The sequence below is a fragment of the Trichoplusia ni genome, chromosome 15 (genome assembly GCF_003590095.1).
Source record: "Trichoplusia ni isolate ovarian cell line Hi5 chromosome 15, tn1, whole genome shotgun sequence".
Taxonomy (NCBI): domain Eukaryota; kingdom Metazoa; phylum Arthropoda; class Insecta; order Lepidoptera; family Noctuidae; genus Trichoplusia; species Trichoplusia ni.
The window spans coordinates 4,338,677-4,357,023 of record NC_039492.1 but is presented as its reverse complement, the minus strand read 5'-3'; the positions used below and the strand labels follow the sequence as shown (position 1 = coordinate 4,357,023).

At 35.8% G+C, this 18,347-nt stretch overlaps 1 protein-coding gene across 3 annotated transcripts in view; it reads left to right on the top strand.

Annotated features, from left to right (window-relative positions):
- The window catches only part of LOC113501576 (serine/threonine-protein kinase 26), a 70,756-nt gene that overhangs the window by 21,008 nt on the left and 31,401 nt on the right, over window positions 1-18,347 (top strand). For all 3 annotated transcript variants that reach the window (XM_026882796.1, XM_026882794.1, XM_026882795.1), the window contains exon 2: window positions 5,642-5,866. In XM_026882796.1, coding sequence (XP_026738597.1) covers window positions 5,642-5,866 — 225 coding nt within the window. The remainder of the gene's footprint in view (window positions 1-5,641; window positions 5,867-18,347) is intronic.

The window sequence follows — 18,347 nt, the reverse complement described above, 5'->3', positions numbered from 1 at the left end:
TAGTAAGCACGTTAAAGCTTCTGTAGTACGATTAATGGTTGATATTCTGGATTTAATAAAACGATATTGGGTAGTAACAAGCATAAGATATCTATAATAAACGATAAGTCATGGATTATTGTTATGCAAATGCCATTTATGCATGTGCTTACTAGCTGGGTGACGTAAAGTAAATTTCCTTGTCCCCCAGTTTTAGCCACTTTCTCACGTCTCCGTCCCCAGAAACGTCGACTGTTTACTTATTTACGTAACTCTTACGAAGGTCCAGTAAAAAACTTGTCTTCGGCGAACGCATGCCGTTAAACCTTTTTATAGTGTGCCGGTGTAAGACGATTTCCTATATAGGGTAGTATCTAATGAATAGCAAATGTAGTCGTAAGTGAGGTTGTTCTGTTTACGGTACTAGCACACTTCAGGTTACTACCTCAAATGAAATGTAACGGAGTCCTAGTACCAAACTGTATCTGAAATGAATTTTGAAAGTCCACCATCTGTATAGCTTAACCAATTATTTGAATAAATAGAAATCAATTCACATAAAAAGTCCAAAAGAATCAAACACTGATTATGATGATTCAGTTCAATTGATATCAAATGTAGATTATGTAGATGTATTAAGGCAGCTTAACAACGACTTGTAGTTTTTTTACTCCCAACAAGGTCACAGTTGCGTTATTAAAAACGACTAATGTCGTGAATTGCGACAGTTATCATTGTAATGAAAGTTTAATTACGTGACCATGGTAAAGCATTCGCTATAGTTACGACAACCATATTGTTTGCACGAAGAACTGGTCCTTAACCTTTGGCTCGTTTGTTATTCATTCATATTATACCGTACTTAAATACTACAAAAGGATGTTAATTTTTTGTAGTTCCTTGCCATTGTCCGGTTGCACATTATTAATTAAGGAAATCGAATACAAAAACTGATTGCACGTATTTTGATTAATTACATCAGTAATATAATGCTACACTAATAGATAATGTACTACATAATACAATTACTTAAAGCCACATATCCTACGTTTTTGTTGATTCCTTTTTGTTTGTTTTTTCCTGTTTTCTATTACGTATGACTAATAAGAAAATAACACTTCGTCACTTCAAAGTTCTTATGATAACCATGTGTTCATAATCCTTTCAATCTTCGGGGAACAAAGCCTTACTTTTCTAAAAGCTTTTTGCACTACACTCGTTTCGTGTAACAACGTAAGAGGTTCGTAGTTAAGTGGATAGCTCAATCAGTGTAGTAAACTCACTTGTGATGGTCAGGTATTTATGGGTAACAATTTATCATTCTACCATTCTTTTCATCTAAAGTACAACCTGTGATTTCATCTGCAACTCTTATTAGCCATATTCAGGAACACTTATCTAAGCGACGTTCTTGTCTCTACATTTTACTTGATAATGAAAAGGATGGCTTGATATCTGAAGGCGACAGTGCTTAAAGGCTCTTGGCGTTCCTACAGAATAACACTAATTCAGTAAAAGGAACTAAATGATAGTTGTTTTTAACAATGAACAAAATGCTTATCTTAATATGCGAGATAAGGTTGATGACCTTCTATCAGATTATATGTAAATGAATTAATCCTCATTAGTCAAGGTACATTCCAAATGTATCACAATATAAATAGATTTTCACACAATATTGATAAGTTATGTAAAAATACGTGAAACATGTAATAAATTAGATACAATATTATAATATCAATGGTAGCTATTATATTAGTCTAACATATTTGCAGCTGCGTATTGGACTGAACAATAAGTGTCTTAATTTGTTGTTTTTGATGTTCATTTTAGTCTGTTCTATCTACTAAGAAATTGCTTCTTTTTATTCTCGAAAATATTTATTTGAACAACATATTAATAGCAAACTAGTAAGTTTTAGATGTTAAATTATGTAATAAATTGCGTGCCTAACTTATTCAAAACACTAATGTTTGCTATTTTTGTTCTATTCATATTAAGTAGACCAGGTACTAAGTTAATCTAATCCAAGTGGGAACGGCCTTCACGTCAAATATCAGAATTAGAATGTAAATTACAAAACATGTCCTCTCTAAACTAAAACAAACGCATCCAAGTAAATACATGTATTTTGTACCAACAGTCGCCCGTAGGACTGCCCGCATGGATGTCGGCTATAGCTGTAAAGCGCACTTTTGTTCCTTAAGTCGTATAATCAGAATGTTTCCAAGCTGTTACCTATTTCTTTGCAAAATATCATCAAAATCCGTTCAGCAGTTTATGAGTGAGAAACTAACAAACATCCGCCCATGCAGACAAACTTTCGCATAGCATAAGTAGAATTATTCATGAGTAAGATTTAATAAAATTAGTAATTTTTTTAAGTTTTTGTATGGATTATAATTCTAATCAATCATCCGTACCGAGCTGTGAACATGCTTGTTTTAGTGAGATTATCTCGGCAAAAATTAACAACTTTATCGCATGCGCCTTATCTATCAACGGCGGCCATGGATAAAAAGTAGTGCTGTAAAAACATATTAAATTATATTTTACATAAAGTTTCGTTAAATTAAATAACATTTTAGTTGATCGTATTAAATCCAAATATTCGACAAACAGGCATTACATACACTACAACTTATACTATCATACAAATTATTAACAATCTTTATTGCATTTTTACCTTTTACTAATAACCAACAGGCCTAAGGTAAAATTACGTCATTAATTTAACACTTTTCAGTAAAAACTAAAAAAAAATATAAAATCGTATCGCACCAAAATATACATCACGTCCATTTCTAATACTGTAAATTATATAATTCGTAAATCTAATCTTAAGTTTTGTTTTAAATTGATCACAATATAATTACGTTTTATCTTATCAAGTCACATAAATATGGAATAGATGACATTAAACCTATTTATAACAGGAAGTGATATCGGGTACTAGTGTTTATTACCATAATGTCGATCACTTACTGTTATACAGTAGTGATATTAAGAATTTATAATGGAAAGCGATATGCTGTACATGAATAAACTTGGTAAAAATTGTTGTTTAAGCTCGTTAACTTTTAAATAGTACAAATTCTTGTTTTTTTTTAAATCGCTCTTTTTACATTTTTGTTTAATTCCAACAATGGATTGACCTTGCTTGATGTCGCCATATCTGTAACATATTTAAAAATAAATGCCAAATGGTTAACCTCCTAAATTGTCAACAGGCGAATCAACTCGTCTTGCTTGTACCTCAAATATTGTAATTTTCTAACTTTTTGTCAGTATAATTTGATTACGTAGGTAATGCATTCGCTCGTAAATTTGGTTTATAAAATACGACAAGCCTTTTTGCGACCAAAGATGAGCCTTTCACTTTATAATCCCCTTTTTCGGAGACCCTTATGGGTGGCATTTTAACAGGGAATAATGATGTTACGTTCGCTACCCTGTTGTTTGGGTACCTGCTTTTAAGTACGGGTTTACGTACCTTCCTGACTTCTACGACGGCTTTTTTGCCCTTACCTTGCTATAAAAATATAAACCTGCAATATGCTGCGTGTTGTATAACAGTTTTGTAACAATGCGTATTCGCGTCTTAAATTTTTAATACTCTATCAGCCAACAGTTTCGGGAACTGTGTCTGTGTGCCTAGATATGTGCATGTAAATTTGTTTGATTTGCTATTTACAGTTCTCGAAAACCCCCGGCTTTACTCAAACTGTTCAGATTTATGTGGCCACTTATCTGTCTATCCGTTCAGTTTTATTGGAAGCAGGCGCGAATAAATTGAACGTCTCTTGCCGAAGCCGACTCCACTGTTTATTTCTAAAAATGTTTTATTTACTGCTGTGGTACAAGATTAAAAATAAGATATATAAGTCTCAATATGCTCTTTCGAGTGTCTGCAGGTCTTTCTCATTAGAAGTCTGGTCACGTCCCTCTCCGACTGTGGCTCGTGCCGTCTCAACTTGTATAAAACGATCCACGTGTGCTACTTATTGTAACATGAAAACTATGATGCTTTCAGCGTGATTTAGCAAGGATTTCATTTCCATTCACAAGCTGCCATTTATTCAAAATTTAAATATATTTTTCCGAAACTGATAAAATTTCGTCATACATGATCTAAAATAAGAATCTAATTTATAATATCGAAAAATTAATGTAGTGATAAGATTATTTAAATTAGTTTCACGTTGTTTAGCGCATGTAGCGTTGTTGTTCCTCGCGTGTAACATACAAAGGAATGTGAGAGTTTCTCTCCATGAATTAGCTCTTCGATCGATAGTATCAATGAACACTATATTTTAATAACTTTATTGATTCGTTTTGTGATAACTTGCAACGTGACAGCATAATATTTGCTCCTTGCATACTGATCGTCTTAGTCAGGAGTAGAAGGCGGATTTAGCTTTAGATTATCATTTACTTTTGTTTACATTTATCTTTCCTTATTTTGTAAAGATCTCTAAAGTTGATAACATCTTATCGCGATCTAACGGCATACTCATATTTTTTTAAATGTTGATAAGTAACCTGTTCTATAAGGCGACCGTTTTCCTTTGTTTCCAAATAAACTATTATAGACTGTCTGCATACGATAGTAAATATGTAAAAAAAAAATGTTTTTATATGTGTACGTTATGTAGCGGTATTTTAATTTGGCTTGCATCTTGCTCTGAGCCTTGACTCATCACACAATGTCAACTAAATACCAAAAGGTTCACCTTTGAAAGCTTTATCCGATGAAGGCTGAACTAAACATATATTTATACGATGTAATGTTGGAAATAAAACGTTAAAACAATATTATCTTCTGTCTAGACGTAAAGGGAACGAGGGTTTAGTTGAAAGTTGGCGAGCTGTGCACTGATTAGAGGTTTGTGCGCCTGACCAAGCGTGCGGACACTCATCAGTAAAATATTATATTGTAGCCGCTAAAACACATAGTATAATAGCCACGATAGTCTTATTGCGCATTTTTCATACGTGTTCATACATTTACGTCTTTGAAAATACAGTAGGTACCTATATTTATTCAAATGCATATTAATAAGTACTAATTAAGTATGCAAAGTAATTTCAAGTGACGTACACTTTTACATGACATTTGTGATTATATTGTTATCTAAAACATGTTATTATATTATCTGCAATAAACCGATCGATAACGAATTCCATACTTATTAGTTACATTATTGCGTCAACTTTTAAAATACTTTAACACACACACATTATCGTCTTAAGACAAATACTTAGTTCTATCTGTAAAGACATCGTATTTATAGAAATACTAATGTGAAATCGAATTCCGAAAATAGCATAGAATTAGAGCTCGTAAAATACAATTATATTCTCAACTCGTATGTATGAATGTTGTATGTCACGCTATGAATGAATCAATCATTGCTTTTGAATATTTTGCATAAATGTATACGTACAAGGTATCTAAAACAACACTCAGGGGGAATATGCCATACTTTCACATTAGCGATTTATTCATCGAATTCCCGTTTTTTTTTTAACGTTGAGTAGATACTACCAATATCAATGTGCAATATTTCTACAGCGTTGTCTTTATCAATTAAGTATACAAAGCTGTGTAATATTTCATTAACAAATCAGTTCTAACGTCATTATTTTGTTTGTTCCACAGAAGGTCGACCCCGAGCTGATCTTCACGAAACAGGAGAAGATCGGCAAGGGCTCCTTCGGTGAAGTGTTCAAAGGTGTCGATAACAGGACCCAACAAGTGGTCGCTATTAAAATAATCGACTTGGAAGAAGCTGAAGATGAAATCGAAGACATCCAACAGGAGATCATGGTGCTGTCACAATGTGACAGCCCCTACGTCACCAAATATTATGGATCATACTTAAAGGTAAGCAAAAACTTATTTGTAACATGTACGAATGGTACAACGTAAATACCCTTTTTCCTGTTTTTGGGGACATATTAAATGACAAATGACAGCAGTAAAAACCTATTGTAAGCCGCCAGATAAACTGTCTCCCCGACATTTAACATTCATATCGTTTATACTGGTCGATATCTTTTAACGTATTCATATTGGTCAGAGAGAAATACCTTGCGGAATGTATAACGTTTTATCTTGTCAGTCTGGGGGCACGAGGCATCATTAATTGTCTGCGAAGCTTTGCCTTCGTATGATTATCTAGCGTTAAAGACAAGGGCCATGTATAATGGTCTCCATTACGCAGTTTATCTCTTAAATGTTATCACTGTGATTTTGTGAGCTGTGTGGGCTACAGCTTTACTTCAGTCGCAGTTTCCATTCGGTGTGGAATTGCGTGACATTATCTGTTGTGTACAACAGCGTGACGCACCGTATTACTTCGCAGTTTCGCAGTATTGTTGCCTGGCTCGCCGCTTACCTAGATGGCATATCAGAAAGCGCTGCGGCTGCAATGTCATGAAATACCGGGATAGTTATTACAGAACGTTCTGCGGAGTAGCTGTTGTCTCTTTGTAATTGTACACCCTTGGTATTACATCCAGGTCTAGGTAATAGGAGTTGTGACTGTCGTGACTGTGCGAAATAAGATTTTGTCTTGTAATAGACAACCAATTTAGCCGCAAATGCATTATTGAAATCGACTCGAGTACGATTTTGTTTATTAGATTGCTGTGATTGCACAATATTCGCTGTTGAATGTCACGAATTGTAACAAAGTTACTACAAAACGTTCACCCGATCGCGTAATTCGCTCGCGTGCGGTATCGCATTCGCGGTGTGCTGTACGATGTCCGTCACGAAGAGTTTGGGGTCAGAACACGACACTTACACGGAACCGGTCGGTTATATTTAGGTCCACAATTCCATTTTATATTGGTGCCACTTAATACATTTGTTGGAAATGTTCTCTTGTAATCATATTCCAACGTGAATAATACAAACTTAATATTTATTCGCTCCGGAAAGTTTAAAATTTCAAGTTATACAATGATTAAGTAAAATGTCCTTTTATTCAGTCGTTTTTTTAAAATAATATGGATAAATTTTAATAAATGTACTTAGTATCTTAACCCAATGTAATAGTTGGCTCATAAGAAAATAATTACCATAGCCCTTATCTGACTCACGGTGACTAACAGATGTAGGCGTTGCTGTAAACAAATTTGGAAACAATACCTCACTGATTAAGTCACAGAAACAGAAGATTTCAAAAACATTTAAATCCTAAACTAACGAAAACGACGCATGCAATACCGTGAAAGTTAGCCTCCATTGAAATAGGCATGAAAATTTGGCACTGTTTGTACATTTCACTGTGCTAAAAATAAAACGTGACAGTTTCGGGGCAATTTGGTTTCCGTTATGCCTCCAACTGTACGGCCGTAAACAACAGACGAATCGATATGGACATTGGAAGCATCCCATGGTTTCACGAATCCGTATAAAGCGCGAGTAGAATGGGAAGCATCCTGCAGTCCCGCCGGCCCAAACAATAATGTCTGCCCCATAATGATCAATATTAGCATTTTTATTATTCTACACTAGATTCAATTTTATTTATGTGTCTGAGAGATTAGTGAAATAGCTTTTAAAGGTGCAGGAAAACCGAGGCTGGCTTAGTTACTGAGTCCGACAGCTTAGAATGAATTAATGAATGCGAGTTTAATCTGATTGCAAATGTTAGGTGCTTTAGTACCATTACCCATCAACGAGAAAATAGAACGACTTATTTTGAAAGTTATTCAAAATAGCTCAATTTCTGACATTTTATTTCGCGTTATTCCAATCCGTTTTAAGTAGCAAAGCATAGGTATATACGGAAACGAATACAAAACATATATCTATACGCAAGGCCCATACCTATGATAGGTAAATCTTGTCGATGTGTTGCGTTTCCCGCTTAGCGCATCACTTCAACTCCGCGTTGGTATTGCAATCTTGACACACTTTCGAATGTTGTTGTTATGCGTGCCTTGCAAAATACGATGCAATGTATGCGGCTTGGTATGTACATTAATCTACAACATATAAAGCTTATCTTAGATCTCCGTCTACAATTAATAATTGTGACATACTCAAATATTACGCTCTTATTTCGCTTTTATTTGGAATTGTGGAAATATAGACGCCAACGTTGCAAAATCTGTTTGAGTTATGTATTTGTATAAACAAACATGCGTCTGGCGTATGAAAGGTGATGGTACTCGCTTGAGTTATGAAAGGTTGGGGCGCTCAATTACCAAATGAACTTGACGTTACGTGACAAGCTCGTTTGTAGGGTACGCTCCACTTTCATCTCACAAAATTATCATTTCAATTCACACCTTAATGTAAATCGACGTGTTATCAAAATGTTAAGAATTAATTTGGGCTTAATTATTTAATGCTGAAGTTTCTTCTATGTTTCTTCATTTCTGTAGTTATCTCGCTCTGCACCTGCGTTTTACATCTTGTCGTATTGTTGGGATTCTTTGCGAAATATAACATTTTGTGATTTGTTCTGCAGAGAAAGTGTGGTAATATTGCTATTTCATAATCGCAATGGTTTTCAACATTATTGCTTGAGTAAGCCAGGTTATATCAGTCATATTCTTATCTTCTTTAATATACCCCGTTAAGAAGTTTAGTCGAAAATATTTAAACTATTTTATTAACATAGATAATGTCTTTAAGGCGAAGTTGTTAGAGAAGGCTTTCCTAGAAGACTCTGCATTTACGTCACTACGATGAATGAATTTCAATGTGACGTGAATAAGCTGTGCTCGTCTATAGAAGGTTTAGTGGGTAAAATTGTGAATGCGGATGTCGAGCGAGGCGACCGTTCGGAGGTGAAGGACGATAGTGACTCATCGCAAGCGGCCTCGAGGAAAAATGTCGAGAATTCCTCACATTTTAGTTATAAACCTTATTAAGGTTTTTACCCAAGGCCCGAGGGAGCGTTTTCATTCATTCGTATCGTACTAGCCCCCGTGATTAAGTCATGCTGGTCAAAATCTTAATTACAGAAATAGTTGATATTAGTATTTTTCTCTACTTATTAAAAAACAACATTAATTCACAGTCACGGTCTTGTTTTGAGTAATGTAAATAGTTGAAAGTTTACGTAACCAGTCCATTGATTACACGGCCAATTATGACTAATTGTTTGAGATTTATTTTAGTATCATGGAATCACTTTTATATTTAGAGGTGTAAACGATGTGTTCGGATTTATCTCAGACAATCCAACCTGTATATCAATTAAAACAACGTAACCAAGGCGGTATTATGTTTGCCATCCTAAAAGAGAACAATCTTCAAATGGGCATGCCCATAAATTCCACATTCGAGCTTAAGCTGGTCTATACCTTTACGTTCGTAATCTTTTATTTTTAGGATTTAAGAAGAAACGTTTTTTCAGTGTCATGCGATGACTATAAAGTGCACAAGGTTGAAAGCCGTAAACGCATTAGGTCTGCCTTGACCTTTCTCTACATCAGGTATGTCAAGGCCCTGCTACCCCTGGAAGCTTTTCTCAATTATTAGGTTTATTCAGGGCTGACAAAAGTACCTTTTTGTGTTAGATTTCTGCAATTTAATATGTACTTTTAATGTCTTTTGACTTGACTTTTCTGCGTAATTTTAAAGGTCGAAAAGGTCAAAACGGACAAATATGGAAAGGCCCATCTAACAAAATAATAATATTCGACCGGCGAACAAGCGTACGTGTTTGTATTTTGTAAATAAATAGAATTCAGGCTCTCAACCATGTAACAAAACTTAAAGGATGATGCAGTTCAATAGCTTATGAAGAGGTCATCGACATCTGAACGACGCGAAAGTCATATCGTTGAGTAGAATCAAAGGATTTTAAGAGACTTGATACAGGTCTGGTTCTTATTTCGTATCGTCCTTCTGTTTCACTGCAATGCGGGCCGGGCGCGGCGAGGTCGGCGCAGGGGAGTTAGAGGAGGGGTACGCTTTTGAACTTGGAAGGTCAAGTTCTGAAACTTTGCAATTTGCTATATTTAGCGAATGATTTTCGTACTCTATTACGTGGTAACTAAGGTTGAGATTTGATTAATTACTTTCTATAAGCGAGAGTGATTTGGTTATTAATTTATTTTTGCATTTGCATTTTGATTTAGTGATTTCAACTGAATTTAATTCTCTTATACAAATGCCGCCGTGGCGTCAGTTGGTGATCTTCTACGTTAACTTTTGTAACTGTAAAATACTTTAGTCTAAAGAAATTCTATTGTACAAAGTTTGACAACTCGTATCATATTGGAATCGTCGTGATGAATTATCAACGTCTCTTCAGAAGTTCGTTTAACCCACTTGTCACAAAATAATTCAACCTTTCAATTGTTGCCAGGTTCGTTTAATCATTTCATGTGTGCATTATTTCGGCATTTCCTCCCCTCGCTGCTTTTACCTACCGTGTGGTATCATTATTCCCAGTCTAATTATGTTAACATTTCCTTCGCTTAGTTATTCGCAAATTGTCTGCGACACTCCTCTGTCGCAGCATTTTACAAAATTACATTTTGATTCTCCTACACTCCCTCGACGAAAATGTTCAATGACTAATGATTGATTTAATTTAGTACGAAGCTATTATAAATTAGATTTTATTTGCAGTCTGTCTCGAGAAACCGCTTTTTTTATTTGATTTTATCTTAGACTATATTAGAACTGAGATATCTCGTTTTAAATTGAAATGTATCTGAAAAAATATCATTCTTCAACATTATCGTATCAGTTAGCTATCAACTTATTGGTCTCTCCTCTCTTCTAAGATGTTTTTGTTTATATCTTTCGCGTCAAAAATGCAGGTGTATCCAATACAATTAGATGAATAATTTAATCATCAATCCAAATTGCTCTTACCAATATTTTAATTACTGTTACTGAAACCAGATTTAATTCCGATGGCCAAAGCCAAAATTTCATTGAATGAACTGTTAACTTTACCGTAATTTACTTAATTTGATGCCCGATCCTACCGGTTTCTTTTCATTTCTTCTGCTCTCATTTTTATTTGTTTCCGAACATGTTTATTTCAGAAATACATAACGTGTTAATAGGTTTTGCTATCGTATCTGGTACGGATGTAAAATATTCCGAACTCAAAAGATGGAAGCCGTTTTTTTAATATAAAAAAACACTCTAAGTAAACATTACGATATGTGCTACAATGTTGTGTTTCATACCTACCTGTGAATTACATTATAGCCATAAATGTTTGTTTTGAATATTATCGTCTATTGACCCAATACGCACATTATCCAACATTTTGATTCTCTAATATATTTTTGTTTTCCGTACGTATCCTAATTTTATAGGATGAAGTTTATACTGTTACAAAGATAAGTAGTACCTACGTTTTGTTGCTGTTGTTTAGCATAGTTTTGTATCAGCTACTATAAGGTCATATTGGTTCCAGTATTGTTCTATCTCAATCGATAATAAAAGCGCATGAAGTCACAAATCTGGCATGAACTTAGTGCTATGAATGCTAACGACCTGAAGCCCTGTTAGGTTCGTTAACTCTTCTTGTAAACCGAGCTCACTGCGTACACAATCAACTCAATGAATGAAATACAACAGAACTTTATTTTGACAAACTTCATCTTTTAATTAAAAGTCTACAATAAACTTCAACTGCCTATTTCGCTGAGAAAATTATTAGTTATTTGTGTAACACTGTTTTGTTAGAACAATTATAGAAACTTTGTAAAAGCTAAAGTTCGAACTTTGTTTATTTGTCAACCTGCTCCAATTAACGAATAACATGTATAATATCTATTATGAACCATATTTATATTTTCACTAAGATGTTTAATTGTTGAACACACTTTTTTATCAGCATATTTAGACAACATGACAACATGTTTTAGTACACACGCAATCAACTTCACACTTCCTTTTGTTCAATAAAACCAATAGTATGAGCTTACGTAGTTTTGTAGTACGATTTTAGATAACATGAAAACTAAGTAACTTTCCGTATAGCCCAAGTACGGCAGTTGTAATATTTATTACTTTATTAAACTAACATAAATTATGTTCCGCAATATCCTTCCGAAAAGCGACGTAAGTGCGGAGCAAAATACTCGTAAATTGACAGCGGTATATGTTGGCAGGATAGGTAATAGAGGGGAGCATGTGACGACATCTGAACCGATAAACAAGATAACTATGTTAGGAACGTGGACGTTACATGGACATGGCAACACTGTCGGCGAACTGCAAGCTGCTCGGTGAAAAACTCGTAACATAAAGTGAATACGACGACCCGATTGGCGCGGTAGCTAGGCGCTAGCTTAATGCACTTATCGACTCGCCAGCCATATATTTATATGGTGGATGAAACATTTTATTTTTCGCCACTTATATTATATAGACTTTAATTAGAAATTAGAATATTTTGGGAGACATATTCTGCCCGTTCGTAAGGCTGTTGTTTTTACAATCTTTAATAGTTGTGTCATAATGTTTGTGAATACATTTCTAATGCTACCATATCTATACTAAAGAATCGCAATTTGAATATGTCACACGGACTAGTAGCTAACCCGTAGCATCAACCGGTTTAAAGTCGTTTCGTCCTGGCTTGACGCTTAATCTTATTACGTGGCGTAGCGTTGAGGCTTCCTTAATAACTTAAACACCTCAGCAGTACTCTGTTATTCTGGTCTGATGAATCAACATCTTTAATCGAATAATAGTAAAACCAAACAAAGGCGAAGCGAAATTACAACAAAGAAACATAGTACAGGGTAGTAGTCTTGCAGGAATGTCCTTCTGACGCAATCGGTATAAATTAACTTTAATTGTATTATTTATTTATAATAAAATTATATTTTTGCCAACGCCGCAAGTTCAGCAGTCCATGACGGTTAAAATGGAAGATTTAAATATTATATACTCTCAGTTATAATAAACATGTTATTTTTAGCCAGTGTAGCTGGCGTTTTTCTTGTTATTTTTCTTCTATTTCTGGTGAATCTTATGGATTACACGATCTTAACAGTGCATTACATTTCGATTACAACTAACGGAAACCATCTTAATTCTGTTTCCTCTGTAGCGGCGAGAAAATAAAAATAAGTGACGGTTGACATGACGCGTGCGATACAAACGCTTTTTCCATGATGTCCGAGCTTATTTAATACAATTACAATATATTACACCATATAATTTTATTTTGCGAGTTAAAACAGTTTGCTTTGATGGATTAGTAAGCTTACTTTATCATTTGGGTGGTGCGCGTATTTTTTATAACATAAATAAACTTAATTACGTAAAGCATCATAAATTTCCTGCTCAAGCGAGTTATCATACTTGAGTTTAATCAAATATGTTGTGGCGTGGGCATTGGGCATGTAACGAGAAGGGCTAAAAAGGTAAGAATGTTTTTAGGCCTGAATAAAGATGGTTGAATAGAAAAGAAAAAGGTCTCCGAAAAGCGGAAAAGTGTTGTACAACTGAGTCGATTTCCACATAAAATGCTTGGAGGGTAGCCGATCGATGAATCAAGATATTGTCGTTCTGTTCATAACGGTTAAAGTCACATTTCTGTCGGAACACAATCTTGTAGAATTTTAGTCGCTCTCGCTCCGGGAGTTTCAATTAATCTTACGTTAGAATTACATTTCGTTGTATTTAACCCATTCGTAGGAACTATTTCTTTACACAGTTTTATCTGCAGTTTTAATTTACTATAAATACAGACCTGATTAGAAACAATTACTTTTATATTATTACGTATAGCGTATTAGCTTAAACTTTACTAACGATCGAAATTCAAGGTACCTAATTACACCGTAATGATGACGTTTATTGTCGGTTGAATGAAGACCTGTTTCATAACACACCGCTACGGGTTGGGTTCATTATCCTTTGTCGACCTTGCAGCTGCTATAAATTCAGTTAAATTGACCGCAGGAGGCGGGCATGCGTCACCGAGGCCGATGCGCTCAGATTAGCAACGAAAGCATGATGTAATAAATATATCAACCTATCTCAGTAATGAATTCTAACCATCTAGGCATCAAAGGAGAGAACCGGATCGATGTGCACGCAAAGGCCATTCTGCGATGTAACTCCACCTGTAACGGATAGGTGCTAGTTTTTTTTTTGTTTATTCTTACCAAGTCTATTTATACAGTCGCATACCTCGTCCTCCTCCTCGTATAACATATTCAAATACGTACGTGATACATCAACGAATTCACCGCGGTCGCTTTGACCGCCTGTTCGCATGTAACATATTCCGCGTCAGATGTCTGAAACACAATAGTTTCTCCCAACATATCCTATTTCTCACTGCGCCGGGGTTGCTGATTGAAAGGCGACGGGTGTCCGTCCCGAAAGGCAAGAGATAAATTCCAGATTACCCAGACACAGCTGACTGTCCGCTCGGAAAATTGAAATTTGCGCCTTCGACCTGCTGGTTTATTTGCCTTGTCGCTTACAATGTTCTATAGGCGTATATGGTACGTTTGACATGACCAATGTTGTGCTGAAAGTTTGAATTGCCCTGGTCTTTTTAGTTGTTGCGTTTTTATTTTATTATCATTGAATATCATTTTTCTCCTACTGTATCTATAAGATAAAGGTAATAATAAACACTTGGTTGATTTGAAACATCGATATGGTTTTGAAAAACGACCTACTTATATGAAGGTTACAGCGTAGTTATACTAGTGCCTTCAACGCTTTCAATATGAAAATTGATCGCTGAGCGTGTTCCTAACCTATCTAGGTCGTAGTAAACGTCGTTAATGCGGGACGGGAGGCAATTAGGGCAAGCCAATAAAACATCGCCATCAACGTACACCGGTCGTTCCTCCTCGTCTGCTGCATCAGCGTCGTTCTGACTAAATGCATTTTCGCTATAATAAATTCAATAACGGAGGCAGCCCCCGAAGTTACATTAAATTACGAATGGTTAATGAACGAGCCGAAGAATTGTTATTTTTTTTATAGATAGGATGTTTTTTTCAAAAAAAAACATCCTTTTTCTTTTGTTAATTAAATAGACTTGAAAATAAATTTTGAACTTTTGGAATTTTGGACGGATTTGACTAAAGAGACACAAGGTCCAGCGGAAGATGGCAACCTTCAAGCGATGTCCCGGCAAACAGAGAGATGTTGCCGTCACCGATGTCAGAGTTAAGTGCCGCCGCACTCGACGTATCCGCACAAAGGCCGCTCTCTCCGCTTTGTTCCGCCTCTTTGTTTGACTTGACGAAGGCACAGAAAAAACCTCCAACATTGCCGTAGACGACGGCTCCTCGGAGCTTGCGAACTAAATGTACAGCTTTATTGGATCTTACCGGCGCGGCTCCAGTTTAACCATGATTATCATGCTTCTGTACAGACGAAAAAGGCTAAGCCGAAATATTAGCGTAATCTTTTTGAACCAGAGGCTACAGGTTTCTCGGAAGAGACTCTTAAGCCTATTCGTGTAAATATCTGATAAAATTTTACCTCAAATTACATTAAAAGATCCATCCTCTCAATATGTTATGAGGCGTCAACTTGCGGAAATAATCCATTGTGGTTCTGTCCCCTGACTGCGCATGGGGGTCCGCAGCTATTTTCGTTATGAGATCTGTTGATGAAGTGTTCATTTTATGAGGGGTTCTCAAATTACCCTACTTTACGAATGAGGTTCTAGGTCATTTTAATATTGTAAATCGGTCATATCGGTTTTGTAATTTTCGATATTAACAGTTTGAAGTACTGTTTTGCAGGCGATAAATTGGAGCCTCGCGGTGGATGGACCGGCTCTGCGGTTACACGTCTAGTAGCAACAAAACCACAAGGGGCATGCATGCATACAATAACAGCTTAGGTTGTATCCAGAAGCATCTCTATTACTCCAACGCAGAGCAAAAGATTTACAAACGAAAAAAAAACATTGTTTTAAAAACAGTTTGTTGGTAATACTGATGATACTACTGCGTAATATTTGTTGCCTTCCTACAGTTTCGTATCAAAACACCTGCTAGTATTAGAATGGTGTTTTTGTCACAAGTACCTGATATTGTGAACATTTCTCAACTGTCGCGTTAAGTGTTCTTGCCAGCTGGCGGTACGGTTATGATATCTAATCGTATGTTATCATCAGCTCTCTTGGTTTTCTTACTTATCAAAACAATCTATCATGAAAAAAAAAGTTTATGGAAACTTCATCTGTTGACTTATTTAAAAATTCATTAATATTGCTAGCAAAGTCATACTTACTACAGAAAAATACCTGTTTCAGCCAGAATATTCTGAAAAAAAAATACCACTTTGTCGCCACAAATACACATCTATACTAATATATAAAGCTGAAGAGTTTGTTTGTTTGAACGCGCTAATCTCAGGAACCACTGGTCCAAATTGAAAAATTCTTTTGGTGTTGAATAGACCATTCATCGAGGAAGGCTTTAGGCTATAAACCATCACGCTGCGACTAATAGGAGCTAAGATACAATGGAAAATGTGAAACAAACCGGGCAGGTATACCTAAATCATAACTTATATCTTTTACCCACGGGACGAAGTCGCGGGCAACAGCTAGTTTTAGATAAGCTCAAATTTTATCTAGTCTTATAACATTTTCTTTTAATACGTTAGTCGTCTTTGGGAAGACCAATCGAATCCCTATTGTAGTCACGATAACAATAACAGATTACAGAGATTTCATAAACCATATATACGTAGGTATCGCCGTATTTTTTACTGACACGACACGCACATGCCATGCTTTATTAGGTATTATACGATCACAGTTGGAGCAAATTGGTAGGCCCCGATAGGTCTACGAATTTATTTTGTCCAAAAAAATCTGAATTTTGTCCATTTTATTGTAAATCGGTTAGCGAGAGTCCAGTGTCACCATCGTTGGTGTCAACGACCGAACGACTGTACGGTTGACCGGTCTCGTCGCGATCTGATTGTCGCGCCAATAAACGATTTGCATGTGTTGGTGTTGCGGCCGTGTTGCGTTTGCGCACCCATGCCCCAGCTAATTGGTGATATCAAGTTGGCCAAGCTTTGTTGGTGGCCATATAGCGATGTGTCAATTTCAAAACAGGTTTTTTATATTTTTTATGCCACTACTAACCGAATTTTCTTATTTTGCCATGATTGAAATCTAAAATTGCTTATGTTTACCAAGAGACTCTCGCTAATTTATTTGTTAACAGGGTTATCATTTATCTCCGTATTGCTTTCAATATTCATAATAGACTGGCAACTGGAATTCAATTTCCTGTTTCCGAAAATCCATCCGTCTCTACAAAACAAACTGTTATGAACAGCTACAGTGCAAACGTTTCCAGCCATATAACGTTTTGTTAAACGTAGTGCCAGTTTAGTGTCGGTGTTGATTTACTGTTGCCGATGGTTTAATTTGGTGCGCACTAAAAGCTTTTGTGCGTAATGGATATCGGTGATAGATATTGAATAGTTGGCGAATGCATTCTTGACGTTTTTATCCCAGGTTTGACAAACATAACAAGAATATTCACAACCTACTCATTTGATTTTCAGTAACTTATTTTCAACTTACACACTGCTTGTGTACAAGTCTATAATAAAGTCTTGTCATCTGAATAAGTTATATTACCGATTATCCTGATCAGGTTATACTACATCATTGTTTATAAAGGATCACAATTTATTTCTCAATAACTTGTAATACAACTAGGTACTAGGACACTTTTTTGTGCGCAATTTTACCCACGGTAAAATTTTTCGGTACCCACGAAGTTCACTAGACATCTCAATCATGTGACATTATACTACGCGACTTCTAGCTACATGACACATGTGTACGATTTGGAGAGGTGTTACAAACTGAGGATCATTTGTGTGCTCAGAGACGCCGTACATTATGTAAATCGTTTTCGATACATTTCGATATTCCGTTATGTTGCCCGCATAAAGGGGAACCAGACGGCAAATTTAGCTAAAAAATTCTACAAGCAATCGTTATTATTGCAAGTCCAGTCGTGGTCAGGTTTCCGATTACGTGCGCAAACGCTATTTAATTGAATCCCTGCTGCGTCCGACTACTTTTTGCGGCGACTGAGTTAATTGTTAGGCCTTTGGATTTTTGGTCAATTGCACACACAGGACATCGGGCGTGAGCGAGAATTTTAACAAACAGGACGCGGCTTTCATAATAATTGTCTCCGACGAACGGTATCCACATCCACTTGTAAACTCACATGGATGTTTGTGTGTAAATTGTGCTATGTTGTATACAAACAGTTGCATTATCGCCATCATGAATAAATGAGATTGTTTACCACCAAAATGTCTCTGAAACTAGTATTTGGATGTAAGCATTATGTTAACAACCAAAAATTCCGTAACCAATGTATGGATTAAATACTTC